The sequence below is a fragment of the Chelon labrosus genome (genome assembly GCF_963514085.1).
Source record: "Chelon labrosus genome assembly, chromosome: 2".
Lineage (NCBI taxonomy): Eukaryota > Metazoa > Chordata > Actinopteri > Mugiliformes > Mugilidae > Chelon > Chelon labrosus.
This window is the reverse complement of record NC_140338.1, coordinates 27,032,341-27,054,456: the sequence shown is the minus strand read 5'-3', so window position 1 is coordinate 27,054,456 and position 22,116 is coordinate 27,032,341. Positions and strand designations below refer to the sequence as shown.

General features: G+C 42.1%; 2 protein-coding genes and 1 long non-coding RNA gene across 4 annotated transcripts; all 3 read right to left on the bottom strand.

The window, feature by feature from the left end:
- Positions 1-42: 42 nt before the first annotated feature.
- Positions 43-2,332, bottom strand: cUnh19orf53 (chromosome Un C19orf53 homolog). Its single transcript, XM_084562141.1, has 3 exons — positions 2,029-2,332; positions 816-871; positions 43-709 (listed from the first exon to the last, which is right to left on the bottom strand). Exons 1-3 carry the CDS (start codon positions 2,117-2,119, stop codon positions 563-565), a joined length of 294 nt encoding a protein of 97 aa, XP_084418267.1. The 5' UTR covers positions 2,120-2,332; the 3' UTR covers positions 43-562.
- Positions 2,333-3,887: 1,555 nt separating this feature from the next.
- On the bottom strand, positions 3,888-15,797 carry mri1 (methylthioribose-1-phosphate isomerase 1). 2 transcript variants are annotated; one of them, XM_084574015.1, is made up of 7 exons: positions 14,959-15,797; positions 13,850-14,073; positions 11,368-11,537; positions 11,103-11,279; positions 10,790-11,014; positions 8,818-8,965; positions 3,888-4,859 (listed from the first exon to the last, which is right to left on the bottom strand). In XM_084574015.1, the coding sequence occupies exons 1-6, from the start codon at positions 15,088-15,090 to the stop codon at positions 8,832-8,834; spliced, it is 1,062 nt and encodes a 353-aa protein (XP_084430141.1). In that variant the 5' UTR covers positions 15,091-15,797; the 3' UTR covers positions 3,888-4,859; positions 8,818-8,831. The 2 variants fall into 2 exon arrangements, with proteins under 2 accessions (XP_084430141.1, XP_084430140.1); XM_084574014.1 differs by having other exon boundaries at positions 3,888-8,965.
- A 290-nt stretch (positions 15,798-16,087) lies between these two features.
- LOC311498497 lies at positions 16,088-21,097 on the bottom strand. The gene is made up of 5 exons (XR_014699412.1): positions 20,919-21,097; positions 20,683-20,809; positions 19,627-19,703; positions 19,478-19,525; positions 16,088-19,395 (listed from the first exon to the last, which is right to left on the bottom strand). It is a non-coding gene; the product is annotated as an uncharacterized lncRNA (long non-coding RNA).
- Between the last annotated feature and the right edge of the window lie 1,019 nt (positions 21,098-22,116).

The window sequence follows — 22,116 nt, the reverse complement described above, 5'->3', positions numbered from 1 at the left end:
AAGGCAATATAAATGTGATATGTGAAGATTCTAACAACTAGATTAGAATAAACACAGTTAGCTGAGCATCTTTTAATTTTACAAAGCCTGCTAATACAGCACAGGACTGTAGCTCACTTGTTCAGTACATACAGTGTGAACAATAATCTGGCAACACCCGATTTGAATTTCATTACGGGGCGTGTTTCCACCAGTACAGGCGTGTATGATTATGCTGCTCTTACTCTTCTGTCCATCAACACATAAAGGTCGCCCAAATGATTTGATTGGACAGCAGATCTTTGCCGCAGCATCAGTTCCCAATGGAGCAACTCCAGATCAACTTCAAAATATGTCCATATCTTATCAAAATATGATTTTAGTCCAAACAACGTTGATCTTCACACTAGTGATGCATACCACCCAAAATAAACTTCTTAAACAGACATCTAGGATTTAGAAGGATGACTTTCATTAAATATAAGGGAGGCAAAAACAACAAAACAGGTGACGCTCTAAATTAAACACAGCTTAAGTCCTTTATATTACAACGCCCTGAGACTACACAGTTGCATGACTGGTCCTATTTGGAGCTGGTTCCAGGACGGGCTGCTCCCGGGTTTCCTTTCCCCTCAGACCCTTTAATCACGCTCAGTGGCTTGTGCATGGAGGAGCTCGCCTTCTGGGTCACCTCCTGCTCAATCTTGTTCCTGATGGCAACCTCTAGACCCTTCAGGGAGCAACAGAAGAGAGTGATGTTAAGTAATTAGTCAAGCTCACGGCTGTGTTCACGGTTTGTGAGATCTAGATTCACTTTCTGGTAAACGTATCCTCACCTTCTTCAGCTTCTGCTGTTGAACAACTTGCGCCTTCTTCGGTGCAATGACCCTCCCTTAAAGGAGTAAAGCACAATAGCATAGTCACATATCTAAATGTGAAGTTCAGCAAACATACACAAAGTGTTTTAAACCAACTGGAGATAAAACAATCTAATAATACACAGAATAGTAGACTGAGGACTAAAGCCTAACCATCATAAACTTCAGCACTGTAATGTCTGATGGAAATTTGTACTTGGATGCTTGAAATTGTGTTTCCAAAAAGCTCTGTAGTCTTTTTGGTGTTGATCAACTAGCCAAACCCAACAGCACTATGACAGGATGACAGTGACTCACATCAACATTAAAATTTCACAAGAAATCACCACACTGTTTAAATAAAAGGACATATTAATGGAACTCTTTCTTTTCCATTGTCCATTATGCAGGAAATAACTGTGTGTGCATTGATTTAATGGATTTTATTCAGTTTGTTATTGTTAAATTGTAGGGTTAGTTTATCAGTGGGCTGTGGTTAGTGGTGCTTTTAAACTTTGCCTATGTCAACGCACCAAAGTACTGTACAACCAGAGCAGTCAAAGCATGCAAACAATATAGTAGATTTCATTATGTTGAGAGTTTAAGGATATGAGGTTTAAAAACAGCACAATTTACTGAAAGGCTGTTGTATATGAATGTTTTTCTTTTAAGTGTTCCTAATAACCTGGCTTCAGCTTAGTGAGGACATGTTATTTGAGTCATTTTAACTAATCTGTACGATGCATTGTTTGCTGTAATCGACAAAGAATTAGACTAACATGAAACTTTTCATTAAAAATCACATTAAAACAAAACTAAATCAAAGCCCAGGTAGCAAGTAATGGGTGTCAAGTATTCTGCAGAGCAAATGCTCCACAGTCAACATGTTTACATGCATGGTGTAGTAGGACCAGTACCGGATACATGGTTTCTCCTAATAACTCCTGAGAATGATACACATTTTGTGACAAAACCTGACTTCTGACTTTTCCTTTACTGCACAAACCACCAAAGCAAATTCCTCGTATGTGCGAACATACACGGTAATAAAGAGGATTTACTAAAGAGGATTCTGAAACAACGTGTTGAGCTGTTTCCATGCTCGTCACATGTTGATGCTCCTCCACTAAAACAGCTCACGCGCCTTTATTTTATGACTTATTAGACCATCAGTAAGATATTAGACTCATACCTCCTTTCTTCGGTCCTTTCTGTTTGTTTTGGTGTTGTTTCTTGGAAGCTCCTGGGCGCTGGGCTTTAAACTTTTGAGAACCTTGAGCCATTTTTGCTAACCGGAAGTACACGCAGCGTGTCTTCTTCGTTTACAAATAAAAATGTGGTTTACAGCACTACCCTTTCGTTGCATTACCGCCACCTGCTGGTTAATTGGTGTCACTATGACATGAACTGCAGAAACAAAATAGCCATGTAAAACATTAGATACAACCCTTCATCTGTACAATTACAGATCCAAAATATTAGAATCTTACTTACCTCTGTTCTCTTTGCTATTGATATGTGTGATGCCAGGTCATTGAAAGAGCTCTCTAATAAAATGTTGTAGATGCTGACAAGTCTGCCAAGGGATTTAAAAAAACAAAAATTTATGAATTTAGTGAAATAAAAATCATCTACTGTGTGTCCAGGACTAGCGGATCTGTCCATAACAGCCCTGACCAGTTGAGGAATGGACTCCACTAGACCTCTGAAGGTGTGATGCGGTGTCTGACACCAACATGTTAGCAGGAGACCCTTTAAGTCCTGCAAGTTGTGAGGTGGGGTCTCTGTGGATCGGACTTGTTGGTCCAGCACATCTCACATATGCTCCACTGGATGCAAGACAACACACATCGTTGTGTTTCTTAACCCATTCTTGAACCATTTTTGTTTTGTGGCAGAGTGCATTATCTTCCTGAAAGAGGCCATTGCCATCAGGGAATACTATTTCCACAAACGGCGAACATAGTCTGCAATAATTCTTAGGTAGGTGGTACGTGTCGAAGTAACATCCACATAAATGGCAGGTTTCCCAGCAGAACATCACCCCAAGTATCACACTGCCTCCTCCCATAGTGCATCATGACATCCGTTTCCCAGTTAAGTGACAGACATGTACTTGGCCAGTCATGACCTGTAGCCAGTTCACATTTTCGATGGGCCCTGACCACTGCAGACCAGGAACACCACAACAACTGCAGATTTGGAGATTCACTTGTTTAACCATCACAACTTCACCCATGTCAAAGTTGCTCAGATCTTTCCACTTCAGACTAATGTTCACTTGCTTCCTTGATATATCCCACCCACTTTCAGGTGTAATTATAACAATCCAGTCAGTGTTATTCACTTGACCAGTAATTATGAAAGGTTTGTCATAATGTTAAGGTTGATCATTGCAGGCAGAGACAAAGCCTTTTGGAATAATGTGCGGACTGAACAGATGAGTTGTTTAGCCACAATAACTTCAGACACATTTGCTGCAGAACAAAAGCAGTTTTTGAGGAGGAGAGCTTCAAACTAATTGTTAAGAATGAGGGTTGATACGTTATGGTCTGGCGTAGCCTCGCTGCCTCAGGGAGTGAGCAGTTAACAGTGACCGATTCAACTACAAATTCTGCATCACATTAAAGAGCTTGCTTGAAGAAGATGTGTCTGTCTAAAAGTTAAAGCTGAACTTGTAGTGAACCTTTCCACAGGACACTGATCCAAAACACACACCACTGAATCCATCGAAGAATCCCACAAAAAAAAAAGAAAGAAATGGAGGGTTATGGAAAGGACAAACTCCAAGTCCAGATTTGAATCTAACTGAAATATAGTGGGGTCATTTAAAGAGTTTTGAAAACCCTTGCAACTGAACGAATTTTTCATGGTGGAGTGGTCAAACTGGTGGACAATTATATAAAAACAAATACAAGAAGTTATTTTTGATCATGGAGGAATAAGCTTCTGAAACCAAAGCTGTAGTTTATTGGTCCAGAGAAAAAAAATCCCCGTTTCAATATTTTTGTTGAACAAATGACAGACAGAAGTCAGTTCACTGTGGTTTTATTCTTTTATTGTATTGATGTGAAAGAGAAATCTCTTAATTCATGACTGCACTTTACGGCATTATATTCATATACGTATATATAAAAAAATGCAGTTTTGAACTATTTCCACATGTTACAAAATTAAAACCAGATCAAGTGATTATCAATAACAACAGTAACATACTTGCACTTAAAGAGGCCATCTGAACAACACTCCTTCCATGGTAATTGCAGGCCACACCGATCACTTTATAATTCACAAGCACCCGCTCTGATCAAATCAATGTGGAAACTATGGGGCAAGCAGCGCTGGAATTTTGGCACCCGATTATAAGCTATTTGTTGGACTTTTCAAGGAGATAACATCTTTTTAAAAAGCGGTTTTCCACTGTGGCTGCGTCAAAAGCATGTAGCTTAATGCACACGATCTTCAGCCACAACCCCAATAGCTTCAATCTAGGCTGCTTTGGCTGAAAAATAAAAATACCGCCACAAATTATCCGTCACTTTAGGGTCCAATGTCCAAACATTATAGAGCAGTGAAGAATTTTTATCCAGATTTCTGTCGTACAATCTGTCAATCTGCTCTGCTGCAGCCTGACACACCAAGTGCTTGTGTTCATGCATCTCAGAGATTCAGAGAGAGTCCGTGCAGGCAGACGGAGAGGTAGTGTGTATGGTTGAGGAGGCCTCCTCAGTGTGGTGTACTAATGGCCTAGTCACTAGGAATCACAATGTCATGAAATAAAAAAAACAAACCACAGCCAAACAGTTATAACCATGATGTACAGGGTAAAACAAAAAACAAAGCTCTTGTAAAGATTTAAAAAGAAATCATATGCGGCGAGTCTAACGGCCACAGAGTTGCTACATATGTCTGGAACAACGACTAAAACTGCTCCACAAATCATGATGTCTTTAACTGTACAAAACAAAAGAAATAATTCAAATACACAAGTGTCTTTTACGCTTGCGTGTGACCTACCAGCATCTTTGTGAGTTGAGGTTTTGATGGGTGAGAGAGAGATGATGATGATGATGGTGATTGATGTAGGGGAGCATGAAAGTGAAAAAGAAGCGAGCTTATTAAATTACAGCATTTCAGACATGGATAATGACACTACAGATACTGCAATTATTAGCGCTTTTAGGGCGTTTTCTCTGGACCTCACTGCGAGTAGAAAAATGAAGTTGTGTATTTGTCATCAGCTTAAATGAATGAACTCAGGGCCGTGTGTGAGGAGGCAGAAGGTCAACTGACATATTATGTGGCCAGCCGTCTTGACATCTGTCTCATCATGGGAGGACATCAAATGCATATTAGGGCCTTGACACACCAAGCCGACAGTGTGCCGCTTTCTGGCGTTGGGTCGTAGTTTTTATACTGAGTGCCACACCTTGGGCTCTAGTCGGACCCTTCAGCAGCCGATTCAGTGTAGAGAACCAGCGCACAAGACAAGAAACGAAAAAGTAAACAAAACAACAAAATTGAAAGGTCACAAACTGTGTTCAAGCACAATGTTTTGGCCTAGGCGCAGGCAACGTTTGTCAGCCTTCGTTTCTGGAAGATCTATAATGTCACCTAGTTGTGTCTGTACCTTTTGTGTCCTGGTCTTGAGCATAGACTGTATAAAGATAGATGGCAGAACTGCTCCTCAAAAGTGAAGCCAAAGCAAGTAGAGCTCCCCCTGGTGACTGATTGTAGCATAGGTCATAAGCTCCACCTCCTCCATGTTAGTGGATGGGACTCGGGCCAAATGCTAAAATATATGTCAAATTTTTTTCAGTGATGGTTTCTGTCATTTAAGGTAGTTAACATAATGTTGATGCAAATTCAAGTGTCATTTTTTTGGATGAGTTTCGTTTTAGTTATTTGAAACTATAGAAACAGGATGCGACATAATGGCGACCACCAGTTGCCATGCCAACTGTTCCGTAAAGCGGTCTCGTAGGACCGTGAGAGTTGTAAAAAAATAAAAATAAAAGAAAAAATAAGTAGTATATAATCCAACATTTCCTTGTAACTGGTGGAGGTATTGCAGAGCGTAGTGTTAAATTGTTTTTGATTGCCTGCTTGCAGCAGCACATTAGAGCTAGCAGTTTCTGCCCATCTACCTTTTGTGCCCATCTATCCAATGATCAGAAACTTGAACCAGGTGTTTCAGGTTTTTGTGTTACTTTGGTTTCTCTTGGGAAACTCAAGCAAACATATTTGAGTTTCTTTCAGGGTTTACATTTCACCAGGATTCTAGCACACATTTACAAAAGTGTCGACATATAATGTGTTAAAGTTATTTTTGGCAGTTAGGTGCCTTTACTGGTTAGTCTGTCAGGGGAGAGGGACACAAAGTAATGGATAAGAGAGAAGGGACGTCATGGTTTTTACAAAGATTTTATCCTTTTCTCATTAAAGCTTGATGACGGTCTGGCTACACGACATAAACAAGATTAAAGAACTGACCGAGGGACTGAAGCGGTTCGTGTTACCATGTCAGCTCATATACTGAGCTACGTTGGCGCTGCACCTGTAAGGCAGTACGGGCCCTGTGACATTCAGCACGGCGACAAGGTGTGTCATGTTCAGATGTCTGTGATGTTTCTGAGAAGCCTCCTGTGGACTCACTGGCCAGGTGAGTTCACTCATATCACACACAAACCCTGTGGCATAAGACCTCAAACATATGTTCAAAATCTTCCTTATGGGTGAATACAAGGTCACTGTCAGGTGACGAGGTCAGGGATGTGATTGAAGTAAATTAGTTTCAATTACTCAGTCACTTACTTACATCTTTAAACCAGCGTGTTTAGTCGAACTAGCAGTCCAAATATTATTCCATTTATAGTTATATTACAATGAAACAGGCCTAAATATTGGAACCTGTCACTGCTTGGTACTTTGCTTGAAAAATAACATTATTCATTCATTCATTACCAAAATATTAATTAATTTTCTGTCAATGTCCCGTTAAAATAGATTCAGCACTAGTTTAAACTAATAATTCCCAATATGAGATGAGATTTCTCTTTAGTCCCATTTGTTTTTAATCTTTTACCAGAATAGAGAAGAGGAACTCCAGGCCAAAAATGTAAACCATCAACTAGAAAGAAAACCTTTTGTGTGGTCCTCAATGTCCAGTCTGCAGTTAATGTTCACACCATTCATGAGGAGAGATTGATCCAAACAGTCAAAGCACATTCTAAACTGAGCACAAAGGCAAGAAGTGACTGAGCGTCTGAGGTCTGGACCCAAACAAGAAAAAAAAAAAAAAAAAAAAAAAAGGTGAAATGTTACATTCTGAATTTTGGCAGCATCACCAAACCAGTCCAAGAAATAGTTCACCCCTAAATTAAGACAACAGTCAGCAGCTAATGCTCATCCACACGTCAAGTTTGGGATTTTCTCTGAGGCTTGTACAGCTTAACTGGTTGATCTCACATTTTATCTTGTAAACCTCTTAGGTTAGCCAGCTTTTATTCATCGCAACACTTTTAAGCGCCAACATAATGTCGGTCTATAAAGTGTAATGAACAGATTTGTTTACATCTGTATGGCCATACAACTTATAAACACATTCAGTCAGCCAATGCCAAGATGGCGCCATAAACACATTAACATATTCTATCATACCTTTCACAGGGCAGAGAAAGGCAGGTGTGGAAACAAAGAACAAAACTTTGGACTTTGTGGTTATGCGGTCTGCAGCTTAATGATTGGGTCCACACCCAACGATTAAAAGTCATTAATGTTCCAATGAAAAGTCTAGCAGAGGGCTTTTTGTTTCCAGGCAACGCCTATTATTACTTAATCAGCAATATTTGTGTACTTGGTCTATTGTGTACAATACTCCACAAGGACACAAGCACAGACAAGAACGCATATTAATAAACGCGACTTGGGTGATGTGCAAATGAGCAGATAACCACACCTTAATTATGGGGCGAACTATTTCTTCAGGTGATGGCCGTACTACAGAAATACAAATGTCTCCTGCTCAAAGCAAAAGCTGTTATGGTTGAAATGACATAATTCCACCCTTACAGAGCAGGGAGGTCTGTAAGGATATGTACATATGTGTGTTTATCTATAAGAAGATTATGAGAGTACAATTGTGGTATGATACAGTACAAAGGGGATGCAAACAAGGAACGAGGTATAAATACAGCCATTTATCCTCAAAGGCTTCAGCAGACAAATGAGGACTGATTCCACTTGCTCAGATTTTTTTCTGCACAGGTTAAAATGTGAGAGATATATATTTTTTTTCCTTTTTAAATTCTATGAGCTATAAATTTGGATTAGACTTTACAAAATGCTTCTACAGTGAACAAAAATTAAATGTTAATATAACATTTTCGATGGCAAATTTAATCGAAAGCAGCCACGTATTTGGTTAAAATATCAGTACCTTTTACTAGCAGGGGTTAGTTTTCTACATACTCTATGTACACACTACCAGTAAGGATATATATACTTACAAGTGGATAGCAGCCTTAAAGAATCAGTCGTGCAATTTCGACTTTTTGGAAGTGTTCTTGTTTTGTTGAGAAAGCAAAACTTGTCGGCCAAATAGAAATTAAGGGTCTGAGTCCCGCTGAGCTCTATTCGTTGTTGCAGAAGCCATTTGGAAAGAAACAGAGGCGGTTAGAAAGACTAAAAGACAGCATGGAAAGCTTGGGGAAAGGTGAAACTGAGAGAGATATTTAAAAGTAAAGGAAAACTGCACGTGTGTGCCTGCTCGACTCCCTGCAGAGAATTAGTGTGAATTAGTGTGTGTGTGGGTGAGAGACTGAAGATTTTTTTTTTCTTTTGTGTGCACCACTGACATGTAACAGTGACCGTGAGTTGAAGAAAATTAAATGAAATCACAACCGTGATGGTGAATGTCCTGTGACGACATGAGAGTGTCTTTCAGTGTGTGTGGCGTGAACGTGCAGTGGTGCACACGGACCAGCGGGAGGGGCTCTAGAGGGCAGTGAGGCGGCCGGTGAGCGCCGCCTGGAGCTCAGAGGGGAGGAAGACTCCCAGCTCTGTGATGATGCCTCCCGTGATGAGCTGGTGAGGGGTCACGTCGAACGCCGGGTTCCACACCTCAATACCTGCAGAAAGAAATGTAAAGAATGAGTGAGGCAATTTGTTCTCCTACGACAGCCTCGTCCCGTGGTTCCCAACCTTTTTTTTTTTTTCAAATGTCACAGCCCTCTCTGATCAATTCAAGCACCCCTCCATTAACCGAATTTATTTAACATCAGTTAACAACAGTTTTTCCTTGGTTTTAAACTGAATTGTAATCGATTGTCTTCTTAAAGCCCTGCGATAGACTGGCGACCTGTCCAGGGTGTACCCCGCCTCTCGCCCGATGATAGCTGGGATAGGCTCCAGCCCCCTTCACAGGACAAGCGGTTACAGAAGATGAATGAATGAATGAATGAATGTCTTCTTCAACGATTTAAGAATCTACTTGGCTCAAAGCAAACTTTTATATTGTTTTCTCTTCGGGTGAGGTACATATACATTTCATTTTAAAAAGGCTATGCAATTTTCCTTCCAAAAACCCAGGAGAAAACAACAAGTTTGCTGGGGACTATTTTCAGCAGTGATTTAATAATAAACCTTATGTATGCACATGACACTGACTCAGTATAAAGTGCGTAGTACATATTAAAGGTGCATGTCACCCTTGTAATTTTGTTAAAAATTAGAAACTTTATCATCTTTAAAAAACAACTAAATTTAAGGTTCAGATACCAGATGGTTGTTAATTTTAGAATTATAATTAGATTTATAGCCAAAAATACTTAAGACTTAGACAAAGGGAGAAAAGGGGAAAGAGGAAAGCTAAAATTCAAGGGCAGAATGATGTATAAGCACATATCTTCCTCTCGAGAGGCTGGTGTGCTCATTAAATGAGCTTAATTACTGTGATGTCACAGAGCACCTCTCAGCTATGGCAACGTAATTAGAGAATAAATTACTCAGCTCTCGCAAATCCACCTCAACATCTCCAAAGTCCACTCTAACAGACTCCAAACTCTTCAGTCTGTCAAGACTGAGGGCTCTGCTACTGTAATACCTGTGAAGTGCTTGAAGACCTCATCACCTATTTCAAACCTTTGCGCACATATTTTCCCACAAATCATAGCACTCAGATGTTAAAAATCAGTGGAGCCCTGATGCCTCTTGGTACCAGGAGCTGACGATAAACTGTAGTTGTGCCGGCTTTAGTGCAGTGACAACCTCTGGGGTTGAAAAATGAAGCCTAAGGTTAGAGCCACAAATTGTAGTTCCTCAAATGGCCACTTGAGGCTCCATAAGCGATTCAATCCCCATAGACTTCCATGTTAAACGCTCAAATCTATGCAGGAATAAATATGTTTACAGACTGGTACAAAATCAGTTTTGGTCTTTTATATATTTTCCCATCTATGATAGCTGTACAGGGGTGAACTCTTATATAACTCACCGATTTAAATTATATATAGACTTAACATTAGGTGGGTGCCCTCACAGGTTGCTAGCTGTTCCTTAGCTCCGTTCACGCTCCACCTCTTCACGCCGCAGAGTTAAGCGGAGTCAGCCAATGCCAAGATGGCGGCCGCCTGAGCCACTACCCTGAACTTCACAGATGCTCTTCAGGAAACATTTGGTTGACTTTATTTACAGTGAATGCATCATCTCTCTACTATTTCCTCAATAATGACTGAAAAAGTAAACCTTTGCAAAACTGGACTCATTGTTTCTGTTCCTGTCATTCAACAGTGTCAGAACCTCTTTTTTCCTAATATGTGCAATATATCTATTATCTGTTCCATCTCTGTCATTTCTGTATGCTGTTGCAAACTGCAATTTCCCCATTGTGGGACTATTAAAGGTTTTCTTATTCTTATTCTTATTATTTTCCTTAAACGTCCATCACTTCTTACCCGGGGCAGCGATGGGGACTCCGTTTATACTGGTGAGTTCCTCGGGGGGGCGCACTTCGATGATGATGTCCCTGCCGCTCTCCAGGCTCAGGTCACAGGACGTGCTGGGCGCAGCCACATAAAAGGGTATCCCATGGTGCTTTGCGGCGATTGCCAGCTGGTACGTGCCCACCTTGTTAGCTGTGTCACCATTGGCAACCACCCTGTCTGCACCCACCACCACAGCTGAGGGAGAAGACAGCGTAAAGAAGGTGCATTGAAAAAAGTTTGGACAAAATGAAAATGAGCCGCGACACCGCACGCGGACACACACCTGTGATGGACATTTCTCTCATGGTCAGGGCCGCCATGCTGTCTGTAATGAGCGTGGCGGGGATTCCTTCCGCAACCGCCTCATACGCCGTCAGTCTGGATCCTTGGTTGTACGGCCTTGTCTCCGTGCAGTAAACACGCTTCAGCCTGCCCAGAGCATGAAGGCTCCTCACCACTCCTACACACAGTCACTAATACAGTTAGAGCGCTACAGATATTTAACAATCACCTTCTTTTCTCATTCACGCCCACAGCTCCAGGCTCACCCAGCGCCGTCCCGTATCCGGCCGTGGCCAGCGAGCCGGTGTTGCAGTGTGTGAGGATGGTCACAGAATCCCTCGGGACGCCCGACAGGATGTGCTGGGCTCCATAGTTACCAATCTTCCTGTTGTCATTGACGTCACGCTCCAGCATGTCTTCGATCCAGGCAATTACACTGTAGGAGGGGGGGGGGCACAGGAGGTGGGAATTGAGAAGAGGCTTTCTCTGCCACTGCGAAACCTAATGTGTCTATCAAGTCTGCAGTCAGATCATGGCTGAATGTTTCTGTCTGTTGTGACTTCACCTCTTTGTCTATGCCTCTCATCATGTACCACTGTGATCCTGTGGCCCTTACTTTCATATGTTTACTGTATCTATCCAGTATTACTGAACAAGGTCCACTGTCTCTGCTGGGTCACCTCACTGGCTGCGTTTACATGGACACAAGTGTTCAGATAATGATCAGAGTCAAAGTTCCTCATGTGACTACCTCAAACAGACTGGCCTGATAGGAAGGAGGTGGGTGTAAACCTTTGATAATCTAAAAAAATATTAGCGCCTGATAACTGTGTAAACACGTGATTGTACCTCCATGGACTTGATCTGATTGTTTCTCTCCGGTTGGTAAATGTTTAAAGTTATTATAAATTGCCTGACAGTTTAACAGTGAAAGATCCACAGTTTTTCTTAGGAACAGTTAAGATGAACCATGAACTCTGCGGTTAATTCGTCACCGAGCACCACTTTTACTAATGGGAGCAAAGGAGACCCGCCATTCTTTCAGCTGCTCCAGTATTTCTGTCAATATTAACTCTACATAGCTTTCTGTACTTTAAGTGAATCACTCTCATAACATGCTGTGACTGTTCTGCTCTGGTATTAAAACGTGTCCCGAGTGATCCAGTCACATGCAGCTTTCATTACTTTGTTGGTTGGAACATTCCGACTGAAAAACAAACAGCCTTTGATGGATATCAGCCACTAACTAACCTTATCTTAATTACTTATTAAATCATTACTGGAGCCAAAATCAATCACTCCACCCAAAAGTTGTTCAATCTAATCTTTTTATAACCAAACATCTCTATAAGCCTTTCATAAATGTTCTGCAGCGTTCCTGTTTGAATGCAAAAACTACGTCAGTCAAAGCAGCAGGCCTGCCAAGCATGCTGTCAGAATAACACCCCTCTCTGCATTTCTTCTTCACACTCAGTGTTTATCCGCAGGTACAATATGCGGGCTTCCCAATTTTCACTTATCCCTGAACTGATAACTTTCACAAGTTTTTCCATCGGCAGCTGGTAGCGAATCAGGGAGTGTTATAGCTGCTAATCTGAACCATCCAGGAGAAAAACTTTTAATTGGTGACACTCCTACAGAGCAGACATGATTGTTAGCATGGGTTTTACTTCTTTGTGAGAGGACATATACCTTTCAGAAAACTAGACTGCGGACCCTCACCGACGGCTCGGCTCGGTGTGTCAGAGTCCATATGAAACATTAACAAAGCTGTTCTCCTTCCCTGCATTTATTAGTACACTGCTGCGTTTTCTATCACATTACTAGAACCAGTTAAGCAGTGAACTGCTGTGAAACTACTGCCAGGGATGCAGTAAGTATCCCGTCATTCATGCTTGAGCAAACCACAGACACGTGTAAAAACATGGCTCTGAAACAAGCGGTCACACACTGCACTTTGTTTTTCCTTAAGTCATTTTTTGGCCCTTTGCTCTTGCTCCAGCAGTCAGTGGAAAGACAAGAAGTAACAGGGGAGGAGAGAGGGAAGGACATGCAAGGAGGTCTGCATGTGCATTGGGGACTATAGCTTCTACAGGGGCAGCCCCATGTAGATAGTACCTTCAAAGGTACCTTCAAATGCATTAATTAGTGTCAATACTTTTGGTCAGAACTGATCAGCATGGTAAAGATAAATGTGTTTACATGCCCCAAAACATCACAATAGAACGTTTTTGACGAAGTGGTTCTGCTGGGCAGCAAATCCAATGAACAAGTTTGTCCTCAACTTCACTGACAAAACAGAATTCGTTAAATAGAAGACGAAGACCAGAACAGACTACATTCTTGACGCTGCTGTCCACATCGTTTACTACTCAAACATTTGTTTGAGCAACTTGTTTTTCTACATCCATGTTTCTGTCCCTCCCGGAAACGTGTCACCCCATATGGGACAAACATGCAGAAAGAATGGATTTATTCCAACCAGAGAGAAACTATCTGATCTGATCAAGTGGTTACGCAGTGATTTGAAGCAAATATTTTCCTATTAAACAGATTTTCAGAGGTTTCCACCACCCCTCTCCATTTGATTAAGAAATCCTTATCACATCAGTCTGTTCTGATTGAGTTAGTTACATGAGACATTTTTATTCTTATTATTAGTGTAATACTAGTGTCCATAGTCAACATAGCGATGGCAAATGATAAACAATGAACCGGGAGGTTCTCACATCCTTCTAGTCAGCCCACCTTTCTCTGAGCTGCTCCGAGTTCTTCTCCATGCTCTCGTTCTCAGCAAACTCCATCAGCTCGCGGGCGGCCCGGCCCATGTTGACAGCAGTGGGCCTGGCTGAGGTCAGGTGACACAGAGACTCCCTGATGAAGGTCACAGGATCGTCACCGCCGGCGCCCGCCCGCAGCTCCACAGCCAGGCTGAGGCAGCCGACGATGGCGATGGCTGGAGCTCCACGCACCTGGAGCGAGAGGGGAGAGTCATCAGAATCACATCGCCTTCGGTTTCCACGCAAACTTCATCTCTCATTCGGCGTTCGTGAAATCTCTCTCTTCCCACCACAGCGCTGTCAGGTTGAAATCAGTGAGCGAAAAGTTGTCATGACAGCCCTGACTGAAATGAGATCGTCTCTGCGTTGGAGTCTTTTCTCTGTCATTAGACTCCATTGTCATGACATCACCCCCCCCTGCTTATGGCACATTCCTTCACTCCTTCACACACAAACAGGATCAAACAAGTAGCTGCTGGGTGTGTGTGTGTGTGTGTGTGTAACTGGGAAGACAAAAGAGTGAACCCCTGCTCCAATAAACCTGAAAATGTTCCCAGCTTTTAAAGAACTTGAACATCCTGCCTTTCTCTGAACACTGGAGCATTTGAGGGATTCAGGGATGGAGAGACGCTGAGCTGGAGGTGTTACTGAGTGCAGCACAAGACCAAAACGCGAACAAAAACCCTGGCAAAGGTCATTAATAATTCATCAATAATCTCTCCCAAAGAAAGAGGAGGGGGAATATTTCATGGGTGGGTGGCTCTGTGCAGATTCCCAGTTTATCACACATGATAACGTGAAAACTATAAATAAAGGATGTTTTTTATGGGGGGCACAGTCGAGAGGGTTGTGGGAAGCTGCAGGTGCATCCAAAACAAAAATACAGGCCGACAGCGGGATCACGGCGGAGAGCGTACGGCAACACATGCGTGCAGCGGCGGAGCACAAAAGACACGACAAAAAAAAAAAAAAAAAAAAAGAGAGAAGACACATGCATGACGGGAATAAATGCACATGCAGCAGGCGTGCAGGGCAGGCAGGGGGGAGCGGGTGGAAAAAGGGAGAGGAGCCCCGTACCTTCATGGACTTGATGGCCTCGTAAGCGTCCTGCACCGATTTGATGTCATCGTACACGGTCTGGTGTGGCAGCAGCAGCTGGTTGAGGATCTGCAAAGACCCGGACCGGTAGCGGATCGCTTCCAGCGTCATGACCGAGAGATGAGGCAGGATAGTGGGAGGGGAGGGAGGGGGGATAACACGGATGGACCGGTTACAGGCGGGTGCGCGCACACGCACTCACCCACTCGCACTCTCCAACACACACACACACACGCTTTCACACATGCACACACTCCCTCTGTGCGTCTCTGAGCGGAAACACGTTGGAGTGACCGCGGCCTGGCTGTCGGCAGTCCCGGGAGCCGTCGCAGAGAGAAGAAGAAGGAACCAAGAGAGGGAGGAGGAAGAGGAGGAGGAGGAGGAAGAGGAGGAGCGGGTGGGACGGAGTAAAAAGAGGAGAAGATCTGCCTCTGCTCTATGGGAGGATAAAAGGGAGAGGAGTGAGAGAAGGGCTGGAAACCTTCACACGCTGACAGACAAGCAGGAAGGCAGACACGGAACCACGTGTTCACCCGAGCAGGAAGCCCTGTCATCGGTGGCCACGCCCACCAGAGTCCCGCGGGTTGTCCAATTTCATCAGGACTCTCCCCTCCTCCGTTTGTGAGCACCATCCCCCCTCTCATCCTTGCCCCGCTTTTGTCTGGGGAAATTTCACACTCAAACACTTTATTAGCATAACACCAGAGAAGCGAGCTTCCCCCAACAACAGCGAGCACAGTCTGGAGAAAGAGGGCTATTTTTGTCTTAGACTTTATTGCGTTTTGGTGTCACTTCCTCCCACAAAGCCAGCCTCTATGTGTGCAACAACCCATATATTTTATTCAAAATTGTATTTTTTTTGGTTTAAATGAACCTCTACAAACCAATCACGAAGAATTGAAGCCGCAACTGTCCTCTTGCACGTTAAGAAATAATTCACATTTAATTTATGATGGCAAAACATGAACAAATGCTGCCTGTTCAATCGACCTCGCCATCACATTTATTAAGCCACATTTTACAGAAGTAACATCAACATTTCGGTGTCAAAATTTCAAAATCAGTTATTGTGAAATTAGAAATACAATAAAAAGATGACAACAATAAACTCTTTCACCATTTTATTCATGTCGACAACGGCCTCACACATAAGATAATAAAGCCTCAACAATCAGGCCGTCATACATTCCCATATCAAGCTGCACCAATCATCATGACATACACTTAAAAATAGAGACGGCGCATATAATGCTGCATATTTACCGTATATAAATATTACATTTGTACTGATTGCCCTTCCATGAACGAACAGATTAAAAAAAACAACAATACATTGATATATTTTTACTCCTGCTGATTAGGAGAAAAGATCGAACAATATAGTGATAAAGCATGGGAGTAAACGGATTACAGACAAAGAAGAAGAGCTGAACAATTAAAAAAACAAGAAGGAGTGTAAATCTGGGAAAGGAGTGTGAGTCACCAGCAGGACAAACTTTAACAATATGTCCCTTTGCCTCGGTCCTGACCGTCCACCTACCGCATTGAATGCTGATGAGCTTGTTGCCACAACAACGGGGCGGCCTCAGAGGCCACGAGGTTATTTAAGGAGTGGGGTGATGCGGCTGGAGTGTGTTTGGGGTGACATGGGGTTAAAGGGGTGCGGCGCAGTTGCACTTTTTTGTGTGGGCTAAAACGTGCAGCTGCTGCTACAGAGTCCCATTTACTTTCCATTACAGCTCATCTTTCTGGAAACCTCGTCAGGCCGATTTATACATCTGACACGATGCAATTAATTATTTTGGTAATTTTTCAAGCCAAATCATTAAATGTTTAACTTAATTCCAACCTCTCAACTGTCAGTCTGTTGTCTTGTACGATGGTAGACTGAATATCTCAGAGCTGTAAACTGGTGGTTCAATAAAAGAAGAAAGAGGTATATACATAAAACAAAGCTAAAACAAAGGAGTTGTTGACATTTCACAACTCATCTAAGCGGCTTCTTCTGTTTTAAATGACTAGCGTAGAGTTTTATCAGGAACATCTGTGGGTGGTGTCCACCCGAGACTCACTGTTAACAAGCCAATGTTCACCTGCAACTTGAGGAATTCGTTCAGATCAATCTGGTGGTGTCGTGTTATTCCACTTGACGAGTTTTAGCCACTGACGGCTACCACTAATTGTGGAAAAATCTCTAAGGCAACAACCTGAGCCACAGATGTTTTTAGTGAAAAACTAATTTCCCCACCCACTGAAGCTGCTTGGATGAAACATCTTCAAGAAAACTCGAACAAGAAGCTGCTGCGTTTTAGTGTTGGATTGTACCGCCATTCATGGACCAGAAACCAAATGGAGGAATTGTCAATATTGAAAATAATAATTAGTTGGAGCCTAAATTTTTATTTAAATTTTTTGTTTAAGGCAGCTAATGGGCTAATCAGTGTGAAAAACCATTGACAGACCCTTGACAATTACTTATATTGTATAATCTACTGAGTTTCTATGATCAAATTTACATTACTTTAAAATTAAACTTTTCCAATATCTGTATCTATATTTAAATCTGTACTGGCTGAGCCTTCAAACATATTTTTGTGCCACACTAAAATTTGGCTGATTGGAAGAACTTGAAACAGTGCTGCATCCAAACAAAATCTGCAAAAATGCAAAGTGGTAGTGACTTGAAGGAGAAGAAGTTTGACTGACTCCCTCATTAGGCCTAATTTCATAATGCCTCTAAAAACATGAGGTGATCAAAAGCTCCATAACATTTAACATTTACAAAGAGTCAGAGGATGTCCTCTTTTGGTTACATAAAATCACATCAGACTAGGGAAGGCCAACTTTAACCAGGATTATTCACTAATGCAGAGAAGCAGCAGGAAGATTAGTGCAAACACATGATTATCATCCTGATGTGTCACATGACTTAAAAACTATTAGTGGCGTTAGAAATCCTCAGCACTGTAGAGTCATAAACATGTGTTTCATCTGAAGTAGTCTGCTACATCCTGGCTGGATGCAATCAACATGGATCAACAGAACGTGTTGTTAGCAGGTTGTCAAACACTTGTGCTGCTGTGAAGGCAGCAACGTGGCACATTTGTCAAGTTACGTGTTTTTGTACATTGAGTGTTGTGGCAAATGATTATTTCCAGTGCATCCGCATTTGTTACAAAGTTTTACCGGTTCTGTCGACTTCATGTATGTGTAAAGGTAGAGAGGACTGATATGGATGCCCATGACAGGGACGTCTGCAGGGGAACAGAAATAGAAATGAGCAATTACCCGGCCACACTGACACATATTGGGTTCTCTTCCTGTGGGCAGACTTTTCAGCATCCATTGTGCTGCCAATGGAGAGCTCAGCGGGACAGAGTCTGTTTTTTGTAAACTGGCTCCACCAAAATCTGACGCAGCAGCTGTTAATTATTTTCTAATCGACAGCACAATGGACTTAATATTGTGTTGGAGTTTAAAGTGGCGGTCTGAATAATCTCTGAATATATTGCAAAGGAATTAGTGTGAAGAAAGTGGAGATGAGGAAGACAACAAAGAAGAAACAGCTGACGAGGAAGAAGGAGCAGCGATCCCTTTGCAAAGCTAAGCTTCTACCGCATTCATGGCACACTGTTAACACCCCCTGTTCCCAGCCCCCAAAGGCGACTCTACGTCTGATCTAGTCGTCTCCTTGGTGACATAAACACTAATCCCTCATTATGGGATGTAGGCTGTGGCACCCCGAAGCCCCGTTTTTTAATTTTTTTTTATTTTATTCCCATATCACAGCACTCCAAACGGAGCAGATTACTGTAATCTGGGAACACTGGAGCAGACAGATTAGATTAAGCTCATTACACACATAAAATACAGGGAAAAGGGTTAAAGTCACCTCTGTCTGGTGGTTAAACACACCTCGGAGCACAAGCACGCACATATTTTTGGTCATGTCTGGACACCAAAAGACTGGTGTCAGCTGTTAAACGTTTAGCTGTGTATCCTCACCAACAGGAAAGATTGGAATAAAAAAAATCTGTAAATCTGTAGAGCTGTACTTTTTTTCGTAGTGTTTGTCTTGTTTAAGTGCAAATAAGTCTGCATCTCACTTAACTCTTACACATTTTAATGCTGTCTTTAATTTCTGAGTCCCTTTTCGTGGTTCCATTTTTAAGTATTGTGGCAGGTGACTGACCACATGTTTGTTATACAAGGAACGGTTAATAGAATTAGCAGGCGGGTTCATGCAGCTGTCTTACACATGAGCAGCATAGCATCATGCTAAAGGTGCTTATGTACCCACTGTAGCGTCTGTATATACGAGTGTGTATGAGAAAGAGCGAGATAACAGTACTCCAGCCAAGCCTCCACTTCCTTATGCTGCTCTCATCCAGTTCGCTTTCTTTTCAGGGATTCCAGCTGAAGCACAGAAAGGAGGAAACTCGTTACATATGCTGAATTTACACACATTTTACAACATCCTATAAATAGCATCCCGTACCTCACTCTCTACCATCTTCAGCCTGCCCAGTGAGTCCTTGGCTGCTTCCTATAGAAAGAAAATAAAGACATTTCACAATAAGACACACACAGAAAAGTGAGGAGCAGCTTTCTTTGTCCAGTAAAAGTCAAACCTGACCATGTACTCACCCTGTTGCCTTGGCTGGAAAATTTTTTCACAGACTCGGAAAGTGCTTGGACGAATCGTCGCAGCACATTCTCATACTCTGCACAGATGGTGAGGGGAAATGTTGGTTACATGCTTAGAGGCTGACACATACAGTACACACACAAAGGTTAGTTGGATACACACATGTACATATGTATTCTTTCTGGCCTCAAATGGAACTTGTAAGTTACAACACGTGGAGTTGCGTACATCGATCAGCCATAGCATTATGACCACTTGGTCATAATCACTGGTCAGGTGAATAACACCGTTATCATGACACCCATCAATTGGTGGGATGTATTAGGCAACATGTGAACATTTCGTATTCAAAGCTGAAGTTACAGCAGAAGCAGTGGAAGAATTTAAGTGACTTTGGCAAAGACCAAATTGTGATGCTAGATGACTGGGTCAGAGCATTTCCAAAACTGCCAAAAAAAAAAAACTTCCAAAAAAGTGGCCCTTGGAATTAACAGCACTGAACCATTAAAGGAGTGAAGTCTGACCCTGGTGCGACCAAACAAATGAGATACTGTAGATCAAATTGCTGAAGAAGTTAATTCTGTTTCTAATAGAAATGTGTCACAATGTGCATCATAGTTTGTTTTGTACGGCGAGTGTGTAGCTGCAGACCAGTCGGGATGTCCATGCTGACCCCTGTCCTCTGTCACCATCAGAACTGGTGACAAATGAAGAATGTGATCTGATCTGATGAATCATGTTTTCTTTTACATCATATGAACTGCTGAGTGGCTCTGCATCGTTTATCTGGAGAATATTTGGCACAACTATCTGGTTTGCAGACTGAGTTCAGGTGGTCATAAATTCACATAAATGCCAGGTTTCCCAGAAGAACATTACATCATAATGAGATCATCAATGAGATTTACTTCACCGGCTGCTGGGTCTAATCTTGTGGCTGATCAGAGAATATGACTTGTGAACTCAAACCGTACAAATATCTCCACTTATGAGGTCATGAACACCATGTTATTCATGAACATGGTAAACACTTTAAGGCTGTTTGTGTGTGTTACCTGCAAGCAAAGCAGGAGAACCTCGTTCCAGCTGTGCTTTCTGCCACTGCAGTCTGTGTGTGATCTCTCTGTGCTGATGGATGAGGTCAGATGGGGGATCCCGCCGGTTCTTTCGGTACTCGGCAATCTGAGAGACAAGCGTAATGAGCAACCAGGCCTTCACACCTCTGAGTCTTTACAAGAATTAAAGAGGTGGATGCTGGTCAAAGTCACATGACAAAAACAAGCAGAAATACCTTCCTCTCTACTCGCTCCTTGTCATAGTTGAGGAGGCTGAAGCTGTGGATTTTGTACTGCGGAGGAGAGTTGTTGGGATGGCTGCTCTTGCTGCTCGCTTCAGGTCTGGGTTAGATCGAGGAGATGGGGCCTGATTCAAACAGACACACACAGCCAACATCAATCAGCAGCATGCACTTCAGGAAACGGGTAATGTTTGGGTCCAATAAGCCGCTTTGTTAACTACCAGGCAAACAAGGGACCTGGCTTCTATACATGAATAGGGGGGTAGACCTCACCAGGTAGATTTCTCATGGAGAACACAGATTTCTCTGCAAAGTATACGCATGACATTAAGAGATGTTAACATGCACATGTGTCTGGGGAATCCCAGGAACGTGAAAACTCGTATCATTCTCCATTTACTATGATTCATTTCTTGAACAATGTGGTAGCTAATGCCACTATTCGCAGATGAATCATTAAAAAAGAGAATTATATACTAAATCTGATTAACATCATCCTTTAAACACAAGGAAATGACACGTGTGTTGTACTTGAGCAATGTCATTTCACTTTACAGAGGTTTAATGGGACTCCTGACAATCAACTCACATGTACTCACGTTTGTGAGTAACAAGGTTACTGCTGTGCACGTTAAAGATTTCTGCCATAACCACGTCCCTCACAGATACGTGACTTAGATTACTGTAGATTAAGTGCAAAATCATGCCAGTGTTTTTGCAAAGGAGCTGCAGGGAGACCGGATATCATACAGACAGTAACAACCTGACTACAAGGCTGGTGAATTGAACTAGTTTGACTTCCAAACTAAAGGGAAAAGTATTTTAAACAACTTCTAAAAAACAAGAAAAAGATAATTAGTTAGATAGTTAATAGTTGGTTGAACTTGTTCTCAGTCAGGTCCATTAAAGAAGAAGAAGGAGCAACAACCCAGACGAAAACTTGAAGAAGATATGTTTGTATTTAATGGTCTGCATTAATAACGAATGATTATGTATCCATGTATAGGTGAATGTTGCAGTCACCTCTTTTTTTGTTCTCCTTGGAAGTGGAAGCCTTAAGTAACGTGTCATGTCCCAGATTTATTCTCTAAGCTTCCCTTCCATTGAGTTGTTATTAATATTTTCACTACAGCGAAGCATTAATTATTTTGTTTTTGCTATGTGGTCTTATTTAGAGAACAGCAAGGCATGA